This window comes from Urocitellus parryii, chromosome 4 (assembly GCF_045843805.1).
Source record: "Urocitellus parryii isolate mUroPar1 chromosome 4, mUroPar1.hap1, whole genome shotgun sequence".
NCBI classification, from domain to species: domain Eukaryota; kingdom Metazoa; phylum Chordata; class Mammalia; order Rodentia; family Sciuridae; genus Urocitellus; species Urocitellus parryii.
This window is the reverse complement of record NC_135534.1, coordinates 174,783,774-174,800,083: the sequence shown is the minus strand read 5'-3', so window position 1 is coordinate 174,800,083 and position 16,310 is coordinate 174,783,774. Positions and strand designations below refer to the sequence as shown.

General features: G+C 37.7%; 1 protein-coding gene across 2 annotated transcripts in view; it reads right to left on the bottom strand.

Moving 5' to 3' along the window:
- The window catches only part of Unc13b (unc-13 homolog B), a 207,274-nt gene that overhangs the window by 134,774 nt on the left and 56,190 nt on the right, over nucleotides 1-16,310 (bottom strand). For both annotated transcript variants that reach the window (XM_026415263.2, XM_026415255.2), the window contains exons 2-5: nucleotides 12,588-12,617; nucleotides 9,409-9,508; nucleotides 4,049-4,166; nucleotides 2,832-2,955 (exon numbers count right to left, since the gene is read on the bottom strand). In XM_026415263.2, the coding sequence (XP_026271048.1) occupies nucleotides 2,832-2,955; nucleotides 4,049-4,166; nucleotides 9,409-9,508; nucleotides 12,588-12,617 (372 nt within the window). The remainder of the gene's footprint in view (nucleotides 1-2,831; nucleotides 2,956-4,048; nucleotides 4,167-9,408; nucleotides 9,509-12,587; nucleotides 12,618-16,310) is intronic.

Below are 16,310 nucleotides of genomic sequence, written 5' to 3'. Positions count from 1 at the left end.
ATTTTTTATTTTTCATTACTCACCAATCTGTAGTGGTTAAGACACTGAGCAATGTTTTGTGCAATTCTGCCGCCAAGTCTTCCCAATGCTAGTGCAATAAGACCTACTTGTGTACCACACTGGCTTTGCTTTTCTTTCCCAGGATTATATATTTGATACTTCCCAAGTTTTTTGCACAATTCACACAGGAGATTTTATAAATTCTCACAGGTTAACAGAATTTTAAATAGGTTTCTTTTATTTTTAAAAAAGTTTACTTTTGGAAGGGGTTGTGGCTCAGAGGCAGAGTGCTTACCTAGCATGTGTGAGGAACGGGGTTCAATTCTCAGCACTGCATATAAATAAAATAAAGGTCCATCAACAATTAAAATTTTTTTTTAATTTGCTTTTTTAAATTTTTTTCAGTTGCAGATGGACACCGTACGTTTTTATTTTATTTATTTTTATGTAGTTCTGAGAATCAAACCCAATGCCTCATATTCGAGAGGCAAGCACTCTACCCCTGAGCTACAACCTGAGCTCTAATATACTTTTTACTTTGAGACAGGTTCTCACTAAGTTGCCAGGCTGGCCTTGAACTTGTGGTCCTCCTGCCTCAGCCTCCCAGGTAGCTGGGATTACAGACATGCACCACACAACTGGTTTCACAAGTTTCTATATTATCTGAAAGAAAATTGCTTTGTCAAAATATGGGATGCTGAAAGCTAAAATTTTTCTTTCAAAAATTTAAAAGGATCATTAAATTTTTGAAAACTGAATCCCAAGCTAGCTATCATTAGGGCCAAAATGTTATCATTGAGGTCAAAGTTTTCTATCACTGGGGTCAAAGGCACATTCATATTAACTCCAGTGAAAAATAAACTTTTTACTTAGATAAGTTTTTATCCTAAGCATTTATTCAAATAGCCATTAGTCATTATTACATACCAAGTAAACACTAGACATACCAAGAAAAACTACACAAGGACCTCGAGAAACTAAAAATCTAGACAGAAATGCATACTGCTATATATAAAACAGAATATAAATGATGCAGTAGTGAAACAGAGGAATATTTGTTTAAAATTCAATAAGGAATGAATGAACTCCTAACCTAACAGTGTAAGCTGCTTCAAAAACATGTTCCCTAGCAAAATCGATTATACACATTTAAAAACAACCATTTAAAGTCTCTAGAAATGTTCCTAGGACAACAGCATCTGAAGAAATATTTATTGAAGAATATCTACTAAAATTTGGTAAGAACAGTCAATGTCTATAGTATATAAACCAAGACCTACTCACTCTCATCTCCCTCCCAGCTCAACAAGATGAAAATTCTATTCCAAATTGGTACAGTCAAGAATATAGCACTAAAAATACAAGCAACTAAGCTAAAAACAAGAACTCCATTTGCTTTTCTTAGCCTACAATTTCACAAGCAAGTTTTCCTTTCCATTTTTCTAAAGTATATAGTTAGTTCTGAGTTCAGTTGTTTTTGAACTAGCTGGAAAAATCACGTTATTTTTAGCTTTTATCACCATAGGATCTAAGACCTAAATGAATTGAAATCATAACACAGTAGCAATAAAAAAGTATATGTAAATATCAACAATATGAACAATAAAAATTAAAATTACACCAATAGAATTCAACTGAAACAAAAAACAATCTAAATCAATTAGACAAAGGTTAAAAACTGGAACATACAAAATGTTGGCAAGGATATGCAGAAGTAAATACTCAAACAGTGGGTAAAAGTATAAATTGTGCAATCGTTTTAACAAGTAACTTTGCAGTATCTTTGAAAAACAGTGATGTGCATTGTGCCCTTTGACTTTGTAATTCTACTGTAAGATATTTATCCCAGACTCATAATGGGCATAGATATATAACATTATTAGTTATAGCAATATATATCAAAAAAATGGAAACAAATTACATGTCAAACAGTAAAGGATTACCAGGATAAATTATAGTAAACACAGCTTTTCAGATCAGTAAGATAGTTCTTAAAGTATAACATGGAATAATGTCCCAAATATACACAAAAAAAAGTAGTTTATACAACATTATATACCACAATAAATATACAGTATATATATAAGGTATGATCCAAATTTAGCCAAAATAAATTCCTAGAAAATCTGTCTCTAGACCAAGACACAGAAAAGTTATTGGTGGTTTATCTCAGGTGAATAGAAAGGAGATGAAAGGAAGTAGAAAGAAACTTTTTAATTTTTTACCCACATACATTTCATTCCCATTTGAATTTTTATCAGAAGCATGTATTTTTTCTTATTTTAAAATTTGTTTAAAATAACGTTCAACTTATCAGTTTTCTTTTAAATTAATAAATCATAAGGTATATAATTACTTCAAGATATTAAATGTTAAAATATTTTCAAGGGCTGGGGTTGTGGCTCAGCAGTAGAGTGCTCACCTAGCAAGTGTGAGGCCCTGGATTCGATCCTCAGCACCACATAAAAATAAATAAGTAAAATAAAGGTATTGTGTCCAACTACAACTAAAAAATAAATATTAAAAAATATATTTTCAAAATAATAAATCTAACAAGCAGATATTTCATAAATTATAATAACAGTCACAGAAAATTAAATGACTTGAAGAGTATGCTTTTTATTGTGGATTTTTAATAACCGCCTGCTAGACTTTGCTTTGCAACCTTGCCCTAAGCCAGGGGTCATGGGGCATAGAAATGAAGACAAAATGCTCTCAAAGGAAATGGGTGAGAAGATAAAATATACATTCATGAAACAACTAGCCAACAATCTCACACAAAATGGTAAAAAGTATTAAGTGATTTTAAAAATCTCATCACAAAGACTCACCGAAAGGCAACTCGAATCTTGTATCAAGCAAGATTTTATGAGGAGTTGGGTTTTTAGTTCCACAGATCTCATCATCTTTCATTAATGTCTCAGCCTCCAATGTAGACCACTCACCGGGCCCTTCCTAGGAAACAAAATCCAAAATTAAACTTTAATCTTTCTTGGCTTTCCTCTTGATTCGAGAGCCAGGTGTTCTTCTCTGATTTTCCCTTTTTGAGAGCTTCTGAGGGCCACTTATATCCTGATAAGGCACACATGCCACTGTTATGACCTGCCTGTGCTACACGTAGACTTCTGTTCTCCAACTTTAGTGGGGAGAGCAGCTTTTATTATGCTTGCTCTCTTCAGGACAGATTTCTTGAGTACCAAACTCTAAAACTAAGCATTCCATGGATCAATATTTAATCTGCATAATTCTTAATGACTGTGTCACTTAATGATATATGTCTCTGCTTCTCATCAATAAGGAGCTACTGACATTGCTGGTTAAGCGGAAATGAGCAAGAGATGCAATGAAAATAAACTGCCCATCTGCCTGAGGGAGTAGAGATTTAGCCAGAAATAAAAGAAAACGGAGGCAATATGTTCAACTTTCCCAGTCCTGGAAAAAACACATAGTTCATGTGAAAACCAAGTAGGAACATAATAGCTTCTGTCTAATACAAAGTGAGTATATGTGGGGAAATTATGCTATCTGAGTTATTCTAAACAGGGAAAGTAGAACGGGAGTTCAGTTCAGGAAATAATGCATAAAGACCATATGAATAGCAATTGCTAAGCCTGGAAGTTCCTTAAATTCTGGTAGGGTTACATGCAGAAGAGGACTGAAACCAGTTCCCTAAGTGATTCAAACAAAGCAAAAGAAAAATCCAGCCAGTTAGCTGAGAAATTTTAATGGGACCTCTCCCAGGACAATGTCTTAGAGGAGAATGTAGGTGCATACATGCACACTACCCAGATGAGGCTATCTACCTAATAAGGCTAAGGAGTTGCTTTGTTATCTCTGAATTCAGTATTGGGATATATGGAAAAACAGACTTAATTATAATCACATGACCCTCTGGGTGAGGATGGTAACGGATAGGTCCTAAACCCTCTTAATTAGAAAGGGAGAAGAGTAATCTGAGTTGCATGGATGACTATCAGCTGAAGTGAAGCCAAGATGAGGAAAATGAAGAGCTAAACCATACCTCCAAACAGGCAATGCACTGACTGACCTCATCTGACTGACGAATTGTCTTCAGTGCAATCCACACGGTCCCCACCATGGTGTCCCATATCAGCCCTTTGTTCCATACCTCCACACTTAGACCCAGGTCCAGACGACTGATCTCACTAGAGAAAAGAAGAAGAAAGGCATTTGACCAAAACCAGATAGTTGAAACAAATGTTACATTTCCCATTTTACTAATCCTGAATACTTTCTTACCCAGGATATTTTCTTAGGGAAAATCAAAATGTCTCAGAATGCTGCAATCATCTTTAGGTTCCCAGAATCTATGATAAGGTATACACACACACACATACACACACACAAAAAAAAAATTGCTTTTGTTCATTATTCATGAGTAAGCCCCAGTTGGGTGTGGTGGCACACACTTGTAATCCCAGAGATTTGGAAAACTGAGGCAAGAGGATCACAAGTTTGTGGGCTGCCTTGGCATCTTAGTGAGATCCTGTCTCAAAATAAAAATAAAAAGGGCTGGGGACTAAGGATGTAGTTCAACAATAAAGCACCTGCCTAGCATATGTGAGGCCCTGGGTCTGGGTTTGAGTCCTAGTACCACAATAAAGAAAGGAAGGAAGGAAGGAAGTTAGGAAAGAAGAGTGGAAGGACTAGGAATACAGCTCAGTGGCAAAGTGCCCCTGGGTTCAATCACCAGTGCCCTGAAAAGGAAAAAACAAAAAAAAATGAAGAGTAAGTTCCTGAGACTTGCTATATAACATAGTTACCTATGTTTTATACACACACACACACACACACACACACACACACACACAATTAACAATAAGGCATTCACACCTAAAAATTTGTTGAGAAAGTAGATTTCATGTTAAGTGTTCCTAGCACAAAAGGTGAGGAATAAGGAAACTGCTGGAGGTGATGGGTATGTTTATTCCCTTGATCAAGGTGGTGGTAATAATACAAGTTCACATACATGTCCAAACTTGCCAAATTATATGCACTAATTACATGCCATTTTATATACCAATTAAACCTTAATAAATTTTGAGAAAGAAATAAAGAAAAATGTGTTTCTCACTGTCCCCTAGCCTTTGGAGATATAATCATGGTTAGACTAATAAGGCCAAGTGATGAAGCCATTATTGCCATGCCTGCCTGCCTATCTACAATTTCTACCCTTAGGCAACAGTCCTATATGTTTTATTGATAACACTGCCCCATTTTATACTTATGGAATGTATACAGGAAGTTTTTAGGAAAGGTAATTCTTTTTTTACAAGAGTTATGAAAGGAAATCTAGGTAGAAGTAAAAGGGCTCATGAGAACACGTAAGTTTGATGGGAACAAGTGGGCAAAGGTAGGTGAGGGACACTAGAGTGTTAGAGGAGAATGTAGGTCAAGTCACTCAGTCCCTGGAGGACTCTCATTATCAGTTAAGCTTATAATAATAATAATATAATAATTATTGGAAAAGAAATCATTCCAGAAAGAGCCAAATAATCACTATGTAAAAGAAATGACATACATGGGTAGAATACCTGCTTATAAGGACAAATCATAATTTTAGGGTAGAACATAAAAATACTTATTTATTTTATTTTTGTACAGAGACAGAACCCAGGGGTGCTTAACCACTGAGCCACATCCCCAGCCCTTTTGATTTTTTTATTTTGAGACAAGGCCTTGCAAAGTTGCTTAGGACTTGTTAAGTTGCTAAGACTGGCCTCAAACTTGCAATCCTCCTACCTTAGCCCCCTGAGCTTCTGGTAATACAGACATGCACCACCATGCATGTTAAAAAACACATTAATGCTAAAAACATTCTCCAGAAAGCTCTTATTAGGATGCAAGGTTACTTGAAGGGCAAGAACGGCAAGAAAAACTAGAAAAGGACAATTCCATCAAAAAAAGCAGAAAGGCATTCTCAGAAACAAAAGCTATTCATCACCAGAAGTTTCAAGTGTGTGCTGTTGAGAAAGCCTGCCTGGCTTCCCTGTTGTACTATGAGGTAAGTGTTCTCAGATTTACAAGGATGTGGATTTATAGTCACTGAATTCATATCAAGTGTGTTGAAATTACACAATGAAAGAAAATCTGCCATTTTCACATACATAAAAAACATATAACACAGAGAACATGCTAATGAGTTCATTTATTCATTTAATTAATATTTCCTGAGCACTTATAATATATATATAACTTGGTACTTTAAGGAAGACACATTAACATCAGACCCAGTTCTTGTCTCCACAACTTTGGGCTCTTCAAAGCAACAAATGACATGACTTACCCAGCCACTAAGGATGTTCAGAGAGCTTTTTGTCATATAGTCATTCAGCCTAATTAATCAGTCTTTGAAAATACATGTAATACCCTTAAATCTGAAGTACCTTTCATTTGAATCTGGAAAAGAAACATTGCTTAGGGATACATATATAATATTCCTAAAGCAACTCCTAAAAAGCATCTCAAGCCAATGATAAAAGAAATAGCTAGGGGTCTTTAACAGCATGACTTTAAATAGAGGAAGAAAATCTGTTCTTTAGAGAACTCTCTGGGGAATATGGTTCAAACAATGAAAATGTCTTCTATAAGAAGCTTCTTTTCTCATCTCTGTGTGCTCAGCAGGCACAACTAAGAGAAGTCTGAGAATTCTATTTATGCCTCATCCTAGAGCCCTGGGGAAGTTGCTTTTTTCTGTCAAAAAACTCCAATCAACAGTGTATGTGCATACATGTATACAAGATTCTGAGCTAGACATTCACACCAATAACTGAAGATACCCTCCTTAAGAAATAATCAAGTCCTGAAATTAAAACACAGAAATATTAAATATAAATGAGAAATACCAAAATGAATATTAGAGATTGTCACATAATACATCAAGGAACAGGAAAAAAGATAAAGGGAGGGGAAAAGATCAGCAATGAAGTTGCAAGTGATGAAAGGACAAAGAGGAGCAAAAAGATAAAGCAAATAGCTAACAAAACCCATGTGTAAAAAGGGAAAGGGCCAAATTCACACAGCATCTCAACATGGGAGACAGAAGAAAATTCACACACATCAAAAGCAGGGTTGCAAGGGACATGCTATGGGCAACTGGAAAATAAACATATAAGAATAAAGCTAGCTATGCTGATGACAGACTGCAGAAGATCACTGTGTTTCACATGCTGGGAAGAGTTATAACAGGAAGTAATTGTGACAGCACTGGAAGTCAGAAGAGAGAAGGATCACTACATTTATATACCAGAGCCACACTGTGGAATGGCTAATATGTGAAGAGACTTGTATGAACTCTGCACATTACACATGTAAAGAAGGGAACAGGTAGGTGGTCTTGCTCTCATGTCACTTTAACTAAAAAGAGAATAAATGAGGTTTATAATCATGAGAGAGAGGCAACCAGAGAGTAATGTGATACCACTAGCCTTCTTTTTGAAGCCCCAGTTCTTCCTCTGCTTCCATGACACCACCAACTCCTGGTTCTCCACTACCTCTCTACTCATTCCTTCTTAGTCTCCTTAATCCTCTCTTTAATGCTGCTGCTCTCCAGGCTCTGTCCCAGTCTCTTTTTTCAAAGTATACATTCTCTGAGTTTTCTTATCTGTGCTTATGGCTTCAACTGACTAAAATATTTCCCCAAACCACATTCATTCCCTAAGTGCCAGGTTCAGTTTTCTAACTATCTTCTTAATATACCTCCTACCTGAACTCTAAGAACTTCAAATACAAACGGATCCAAATACCTTAACCCCAACCTAATGAGCAGTATACAACCCACCTAATCATCCCAACAAATCTTTTAGTTCTACCTCCTTAGCACTTCTATCCATTGTGGGGTTTTTTTTTGTTTGTTTGTTTTTGCTAGCCTCTCTGTTACTGTCTTAGCCTAGGCCCTCTTTAACTATTAGTACTGTTTAACTATTATAATAAAGCTTCCTAAATGGTACCTTAAGTAGCAAAATATTTATTAAAAGCCCAGAGGACTGGACTGTTTCTCCATAAAAATAACAATCAATCCAATGCCTCTCTAAACTGCACTGTAAAACTTGTAAAGCAATTTCAAATTTCACAGTACTTTCAATACATATTTTCCTTTATCTCCTTCATGCCCATCTCCTACTCTCAAAAAGCAAATATAACCTTTTAATAAGTAAGGTAGACCTTTAGGATCTTTGTTAAGAAATAATGATAGATCCTTAGAGATAAGGAAACTGGCACTCAGAAAAGTTAAGAGAGGGCTAGGGCTATAGCTCAGTGGCAGAGCACTTGCCTAGCACTTGTGAGTCACCAGGTTTGATCCTTAGCACCACATAAAAATAAACAAAATAAAGACATACTGTCTGTCTTCAACTAAAAAAAAAAAAATTAAAAAAAATAAAAGTTAAGAGATTAGCCCAGTCCTTCAATAAGATATTCTACACTTTTCTCTTCTAGAAAAAGAAAAAAAATACTGAAAATTAAGGGGAGGAGTGAGAAAATATTTTTTTTAAAGAGAGAGTGAGAGAGGAGAGAGAGAGAGAGAGAGAGAGAGAGAGAGAGAGAGAGAGAAATTTTTAATTTTTTTTTTTTTTTTAGTTCTCGGCGGACACAACATCTTTGTTGGTATGTGGTGCTGAGGATTGAACCCGGGTCGCGCGCATGCTAGGTGAGCGCGCTACCGCTTGAGCCACATCCCCAGTCGGAGAAAATATTTTTAATGCCAGAATTTTATTTAAAAAATATTAATTTTCTGTCATACATAAGAAAATCTACCATAAGTAATTTACTCAAACATAGGGTATTTTACTCAATAACATAAAAGGAAGGGTTGAGATATAGCCTCAGTGGTAGAGTGCTTGCCTAACATATGAGGTCTTACGATCAATTTCCAGCACTGCAAAAAATAATAGAAAATGAAACAAAATGCTTATAAGCACAGAATATTTATCCTCTAAGGCAGATGACTTGGGTAGATACAAACACTGTCTCTGATAGGTACAGCCATATTTCCTCAAGAAGGCTTCTGAGAATCAAAAAAATATTAAAGTTATATTTAATATTCTGCTAAGTAATTGTACTAACTCTAATATGCTAATTCTGACCACTGAAAAAATCTGATGAGGTAATGTTTTCAAGATCATAAATTAATTAGGAGTTTACCCACATTCATCATCCATCTCTAAGAATAGATTGTGAATCTATTAAATAGAAACAACTGAAGATATACTTCACCTACCACACACCTCACTTGTTCCTATAACTACGGTTTTAGTTTTCCAAAAGAATATTTAACAATGTTCGCACTTTTTGTCAATCTTAGGCATGCACAGAATCTTTGTTTCATATGATGCCATAACCTTAGAAAGATTACAGAATACTTAGGCATGCTGGCTGCAAAGTACTTACAACATGAAATCTTGTTCCCAGGAAGGTTGATCACCTCGAACTGCTACAGTTGTGCTCTTCACATTCTGTACTTTCAGGGTCACATATGTGTTAAATTTATCTGAAAAAATGCAAAACAAAAATGTAATATCAGAACTCAAATTGTTATCCAATCTCACAAAGTCCTTAGAATATCCACATTATTAAATGTAAAAAAAAAAAAAACAAATACTCTGAAGCATCCATTGTACAATTCCAGGCACAAGAGTCACAAAAATTATAAAACCATACACCATCTTCAAGAGTACAATCTAATATGGTATTTTTCAAATTTTAATATATTTTGCATCATATGACCCAGTAAAAACATACAGACTCATGCAAACTGAAACAAAAGATTCATGAAATACAAGATATATTAGATATTTCCTATTCTAATTGATTTAGTCTATTAAAATGTTAATTAGAACTAATCAGGCTGGGTGTAGTGGCCCACACCTATAATCCCAGCATCTTAGGAGGCTGAGGCAGAAGGATCGTGAGTTCAAAGCCAGCCTCAGCAAAAGCGAGGTGTAAGCAACTCAGTGAGATCCTGTCTCTAAATAAAATACAAAATAGGACTAGGTTCAATCCCTAGTACCCAAAAAAGAAAAAAAAAAAAAGAACTAATCAGAATGTACTAAAGTAAATTTATAACCACTTATAGTTTGAAGAAAATAACTGAACTAATCTAATAGAAACACAAGACATGTAAATTTGATAAAATGTAGAAAGATAACAGCTGCAGAGTGTTGACAGGGATAAAAACTGAGGCAAAATCCTCATAAAGGAAGAGGGCTTCAAGCTTAATCTACACAATTTGGCCTGAAGAACAAGCCACATAAAAGGAAACACTATAATTTGAGAGGATAAACTGAATTCTAAACAATGATAGAGGCCTGGAAATAAAGCTCAGAACTCTGACCTACATCCTTCTCTCTTTTCCCTAAAGACACATGAAGATAAAAGCCCACATAATACAGTAGACCACTAAGCTGTATTTTTTGTTTTGTTTTGTTTTGTTTTGCTGGTGGTCCTGGGGACTGAACCCAGGGCCTTCCATGTGCTAAGTAAGGGCTCTACTGAGGCCTAGGCCTCTGAGCTACATTATATTTTATATGATATTATATTCCACCCCCCCACACATCAAATCATACATAATTGATCAGACCATGGGTAGACACAACTAAAGAACAGCCAAGTCATGGGCTGGCAAAGAGCTGAGACAGATCTGATTCTCTTGCAAAAGATTTTAAATAGAAGGGGGAAAATTACTGAAAATTGGTGGTTGGTGCAAAAATTGGAAGAAAGGGCATAAAAATTCCACTGTAGCAGCTATTATGGATCTTTTGCAAGATGGGTAAGCAGAGAAAGCCAGCCCAGAGAAAGAACAGAGGAGATCCTCAGAAAGAGAGAGGCCCTACCTAAGAGCCTATGGAAAGAACAGTAGGCTCTGAAACTGTTTTAGTTCCTGTTGTAACAAGGTCTGGTTTGTCAGGTTTTCCTAGGTTCCCAACCAAGTTCATTATTTTTCCAGTAACCCCCAGTTCCCCTCCCCAGCAGTAACCAGAGTAAGTCTTTATAAATTGACATTTATAATTAAGGAACTGCATACTAAAATAAGTAGATAGCATTTTTCATCTTCAGATGGACAAAGATTTAAGTTTCACATTATCTAGTGCCGATAAAAGGATTTGGAGAAATAAGTGCTTGTATACTTTTGGTCTCATCATAATCTAGTAAAAACTTTCAGGACTGGTATAGCTGAGTGCTAGAGAGTATGCTTAGCGGGGCTGGGGATGTGGCTCAAGCGGTAGCGCGCTCGCCTGGCATGCGTGCCGCCCGGGTTCGATCCTCAGCACCACATACCAACAAAGATGTTGTGTCCGCCGAGAACTAAAAAATAAATATTAAAAAAAAAAAAAAAAAAAAAAGAGAGTATGCTTAGCATGTGCAAGGCCCTAGGTTCAATCCCTAGCACCAAAAGAAAGAAAAAAATTAAGAATAGCAATTTGGCAGCAGCTACCAAATTTTTTAAAAATACATAACTTTGGGGGCTAGGAATGTAGTTCAGTGGAAGAGTATATACAAGGTCATGGGTTCAACTGCCAGCCTGCCAAAACAAAATAAAACTAAAACAACTTTGACCCATTAAATCTATTTCTAGACTCTAGCATATAACTACATTTGCAGAACTGGACAACGATAAGCACATAAGAAAATTTATTATTTATAATAGCCAAACATTGGAAACAATTTAAATATTCATCCATCAAGATCCTAGAGTACAAACTGGGATTGTGGCTCAGTGGTAGAGCACTTGCCTAGCATGCATGGGGAACTGGGTTCAATCCTCAGCACCACATACAAAAATAAAGTTGTTATGTCCATCTACAACTAAAAATATTTTAAATATATACATATATGTGTGTGTATGTGTGTGTGTGTGTGTGTGTGTGTGTAGATAGATAGATAGGTAGGTAGGTAGATAGATATAAAGATCCTAGAGTACAAAACATAACAAAATTCTACATAGTACCTTAAATGAAAGAAACAGAAAAACACAAATATGCTCACAATATGTTGCTGGAGGACAAAGCATGTTGCACAAAGATACATGGAATATGATCTATTTCTGTCTACAATGTGTACAAAGGAATGGTCTGAAATTACAAAAAAAAAAAAAAATCTCTAAATAGGAGGGGTGGGGTGGCTCATGCCTGTAATCAGAGTGGTTCAGGAAGCTGAGGTAGGAGGACTACAGGTTCCAGGCCGGCCTCAGCATAGCAAGGCCCTAAGCAACTTACTGAGACCCTATCTCAAAAAAAAAAAAAAAAAAATAGGCTGTGGCTCAATGATTAAGTGTCCCTGGGTTTAATACCTGGTACAAAAAAAAAAAAAAAATTACTTTTGAGAAGTAGAATTGGGTTGACTAAGAGGTAAAGCAACTTATTAACAAACACAGATATACAAACAACTTTAATGTTTTACAATAGCACTGATTTTAATTAATAAGGTTATGAATTACTTTAGTGAATTAATTAGTTAATTATTGAATTTAACCAATGGACTACATAAAATTAATGATTCTTTTAATGAACACTTAAAATCACAGACAGTATGGAAGGAGAAGGAACAAAATAATAGAAGGCTGGACTTACCTGGTGAACCCTGGAATTTGGCTCTTTTAACTATAAGAGAAAAAAGAAGATACTATGAGGAATTTTACAAATTCTTTTTACCTCAGCAACATTTCTTGAGCACCTGCTATGTGCCAATATTAGAGGTGGGATTCCATTGTTAAGTGTAATTCTTGAGAAAAGAAGTTCTTCATTGAAGAGAGTTCAGTGTCACACAATATAATCTCATACCCAATGCAGAAATCTCTGTTTCAGTCTCCTCAGGGAGGTAGAGAGAGCTACATTGTTCCTATAGCAGGCCATCAGTTTCATGTTGGAGATCTTTCTAAACTTTAAGTTACAAACACTTCTTATTTAAAACTCATCATAGGCTGGACACAGTAGTGCATGTCTATAATCCCAATGACAAAGAAGGCTGAGGCAGGAGGATCTCAAGTTCATTGCCAGTGTCAGTAACTTAGCAAGACCCTCGGAAACTTAGCAAGACACTGTCTCAAAATAAAAAATAAAAAGGACTGGGCATGCAGTTCAGTGGTGAAATGCCTCTGGGTTCAATTCTCAGTACCAAAAATAAATAAAAAATAAATAACTTAAATAAAGAATCCTAATAGGGTTAGGGTGTATTTCAGTGGTAGAACTTGTCTAACATGCATTAGATCCCAAGTTCAATCTCCAGCCCCACCAAAAGGAAAAAAAATCAAGAATCAATAAATGGGATAGATTCCAACTAAAAAGTTTCTTCTCAGCAAAAGAAACAATCTGTGAGGTGAATAGAGAGCCTACATCTTGGGAGCAAATCTTTACCCTTCACACATCAGATAGAGCATTAATCTCTAGGGTATATAAAGAACTCAAAAAGCTAAACACCAAATAATTATCCAATCAATAAATGGGCCAAGGACCTGAACAGACACTTCTCAGATGATATACAATCAATCAACAAATATATGAAAAAAAATGTTCATCATTGCTAGCAATTAAAGAAATGCAAATCAAAACTATCTAAGATTTCATCTCCCTCCAGTCAGAATGGCAGCTATTATGAATAAAAACAATAAGTGTTGGTGAGGATGTGGAGGAAAAGGTACACTCATACACTGCTGGTGGAACTGCAAATTGGTGTAGCCAATATGGAAAGCAGTATGGAGATTTCTTGGAAAATTGGGAATGAAACCACCATTTGATTCAGCTATCCCTCTCCTTGCTCTATACCCAAAGAACTTAAAAACAGCATACTACAGGGACACAGCCACATCAATGTTTATAGCAGCACAATTCACAATAGCTAAACTGTAGAACCAACCTAGATGCCTTTCAATAGATAAATGGATAATAAAAAAAAGTGGCATATATACACAATGGAATATTACTCAGCAATAAGAGAATAAAACCATGCCATTTTCAGGTAAATGGATGGAGTTAAAGAAGATAATGCCGAAGGGAGGCGAATCTGCAAGCCACGGGCGGGCGGGTCAGGCCCAGCAACCAGCCAAGGGACTGCAGCTACACGCGCCGGCGGGGAACGCGGACCGGACCCACTAGGACAGGTCCGGCGGCGGACGGCTGAGGGCTAGGCCCGTCCCCTCCCCCAGTGTCTGCAGGTAGGCGGGACTGTGAACAGGAGCAGAGCTGGCCCAAAGCCTGCTGAGGGGTGGAACCGGCCCCTCCCCCAGTGCCTGCAAGGGAGGCGAATCTGCAAGCCACGGGCGGGCGGGTCAGGCCCAGCAACCAGCCAAGGGACTGCAGCTACACGCGCCGGCGGGGAACGCGGACCGGACCCACTAGGACAGGTCCGGCGGCGGACGGCTGAGGGCTAGGCCCGTCCCCTCCCCCAGTGTCTACAGGTAGGCGGGACTGTGAACAGGAGCAGAGCTGGCCCAAAGCCTGCTGAGGGGCGGAACCGGCCCCTCCCCCAGTGCCTGCAAGGGAGGCGAATCTGCAAGCCACGGGCGGGCGGGTCAGGCCCAGCAACCAGCCAAGGGACTGCAGCTACACGCGCCGGCGGGGAACGCGGACCGGACCCACTAGGACAGGTCCGGCGGCGGACGGCTGAGGGCTAGGCCCGTCCCCTCCCCCAGTGTCTGCAGGTAGGCGGGACTGTGAACACCAGCAGAGCTGGCCCAAAGCCTGCTGAGGGGCGGAACCGGCCCCACACCCAGTGCCTGCAAGCGAGGCGAACCTGCAACCCATCGGGAGGTTAGGCCCAGCAACCTATGGAGTGACACAGGTGCCCCTGGCGCCTGCTGGGTAGGTGGACCTTTGACCGACCAGCAAAGCAGACTTAGGGCCTGCCAGCATGGTAGACGGATCACACTAATTGGAGGAGGATCACAGCCACTACCTGCCCTGCAAGGGTGATTTTTCAACTATACAAGAGCAATATAAATAAATAGAGGGGGAAAATATCAAAGACACAACAATTTCACCAAGCAGAAAGAAACGCCAGCAGTATGAAACGACAAGGAAAGAAAGGACCACAGGCAATGCAGGTCAACTCAACTTTAGAAGAGGTAATAGCTGCAACAGATGGAATGTCAGATAGAGAGCTCAGGACATACATGCTTCAGATGATCTGGAGTCTCAAGGAAGACATGAGACAGCAAAATCAGACAATGAAAGATCACATTGACAAACAAATCCAGGAAGTTAAAGATCAATTTCACAGGGAGATAGAGGTAATAAAAAACAAACAAATAGAAATACTAGGAATGCAGGAAACAATAAACCAACTTAAAAACTCAATTGAGAATACTACCAGCAGAGTGGATCACTTAGAAGATAGAACATCAGACAATGAAGACAGAGTATTTCAACTTGAAAAGAACATAGATAGCTCAGCAAGTCTACTAAGAAACCATGAGCAGAACATTCAAGAGCTATGGGATAATATCAAAAGACCTAACTTAAGAGTCATTGGGATACAGGAAGGCACAGAGCTCCAAACCAAAGGATTAAGCAAACTATTCAGTGAAATAATACAAGAAAACTTCCCAGACTTGAAGAATGAGACAGAATCCCAAATCCTAGAAGCCTACAGGACGCCGAATGTGCAAAATCATAAGAGATCCACACCTAGACACATTATAATGAAGATGTCCAACATACAGAACAAGGAGAGAATTTTAAAAGCTACGAGGGAAAGGAAGCAGATTACATTTAGGGGTAAACCAATCAGAATAACAGCTGATCTCTCAACACAGACTCTAAAAGCTAGAAGATCCTGGAATAACATATTTCAAACGCTTAAAGAAAATGGATTCCAACCAAGAATCTTGTATCCGGCGAAATTAAGCTTCAGGTTAGAAGATGAAATTAAAACCTTCCACGATAAACAAAAGTTAAAAGAATTCGCAGCTAGAAAACCATCTCTTCAAAAAATCCTTGGCAAAACATTACAGGAAGAGGAAATGGAAAATAACATTGATAACCAACAATGGGAGGTAGGACAGTAAAGGGGGGAAAGTAGTCAAAGAGGATAACAAATCAGGTTTAGTAACATCAATAAACAAATATGGATAGAAGAACAAACCATATCTCAATAATAACCCTAAATGTTAATGGCTTAAACTCACCAATTAAGAGACACAGGCTAGTAGAATGGATCACAAAACAAGACCCAACAATATGCTGTCTACAGGAGACGCATTTGATAGGAAAAGATGTACATAGACTGAAGGTGAAAGGTTGGGAAAAATCATATCACTCATATGGACCACGGAAACAAGCAGGAGTGTCCATACTCAT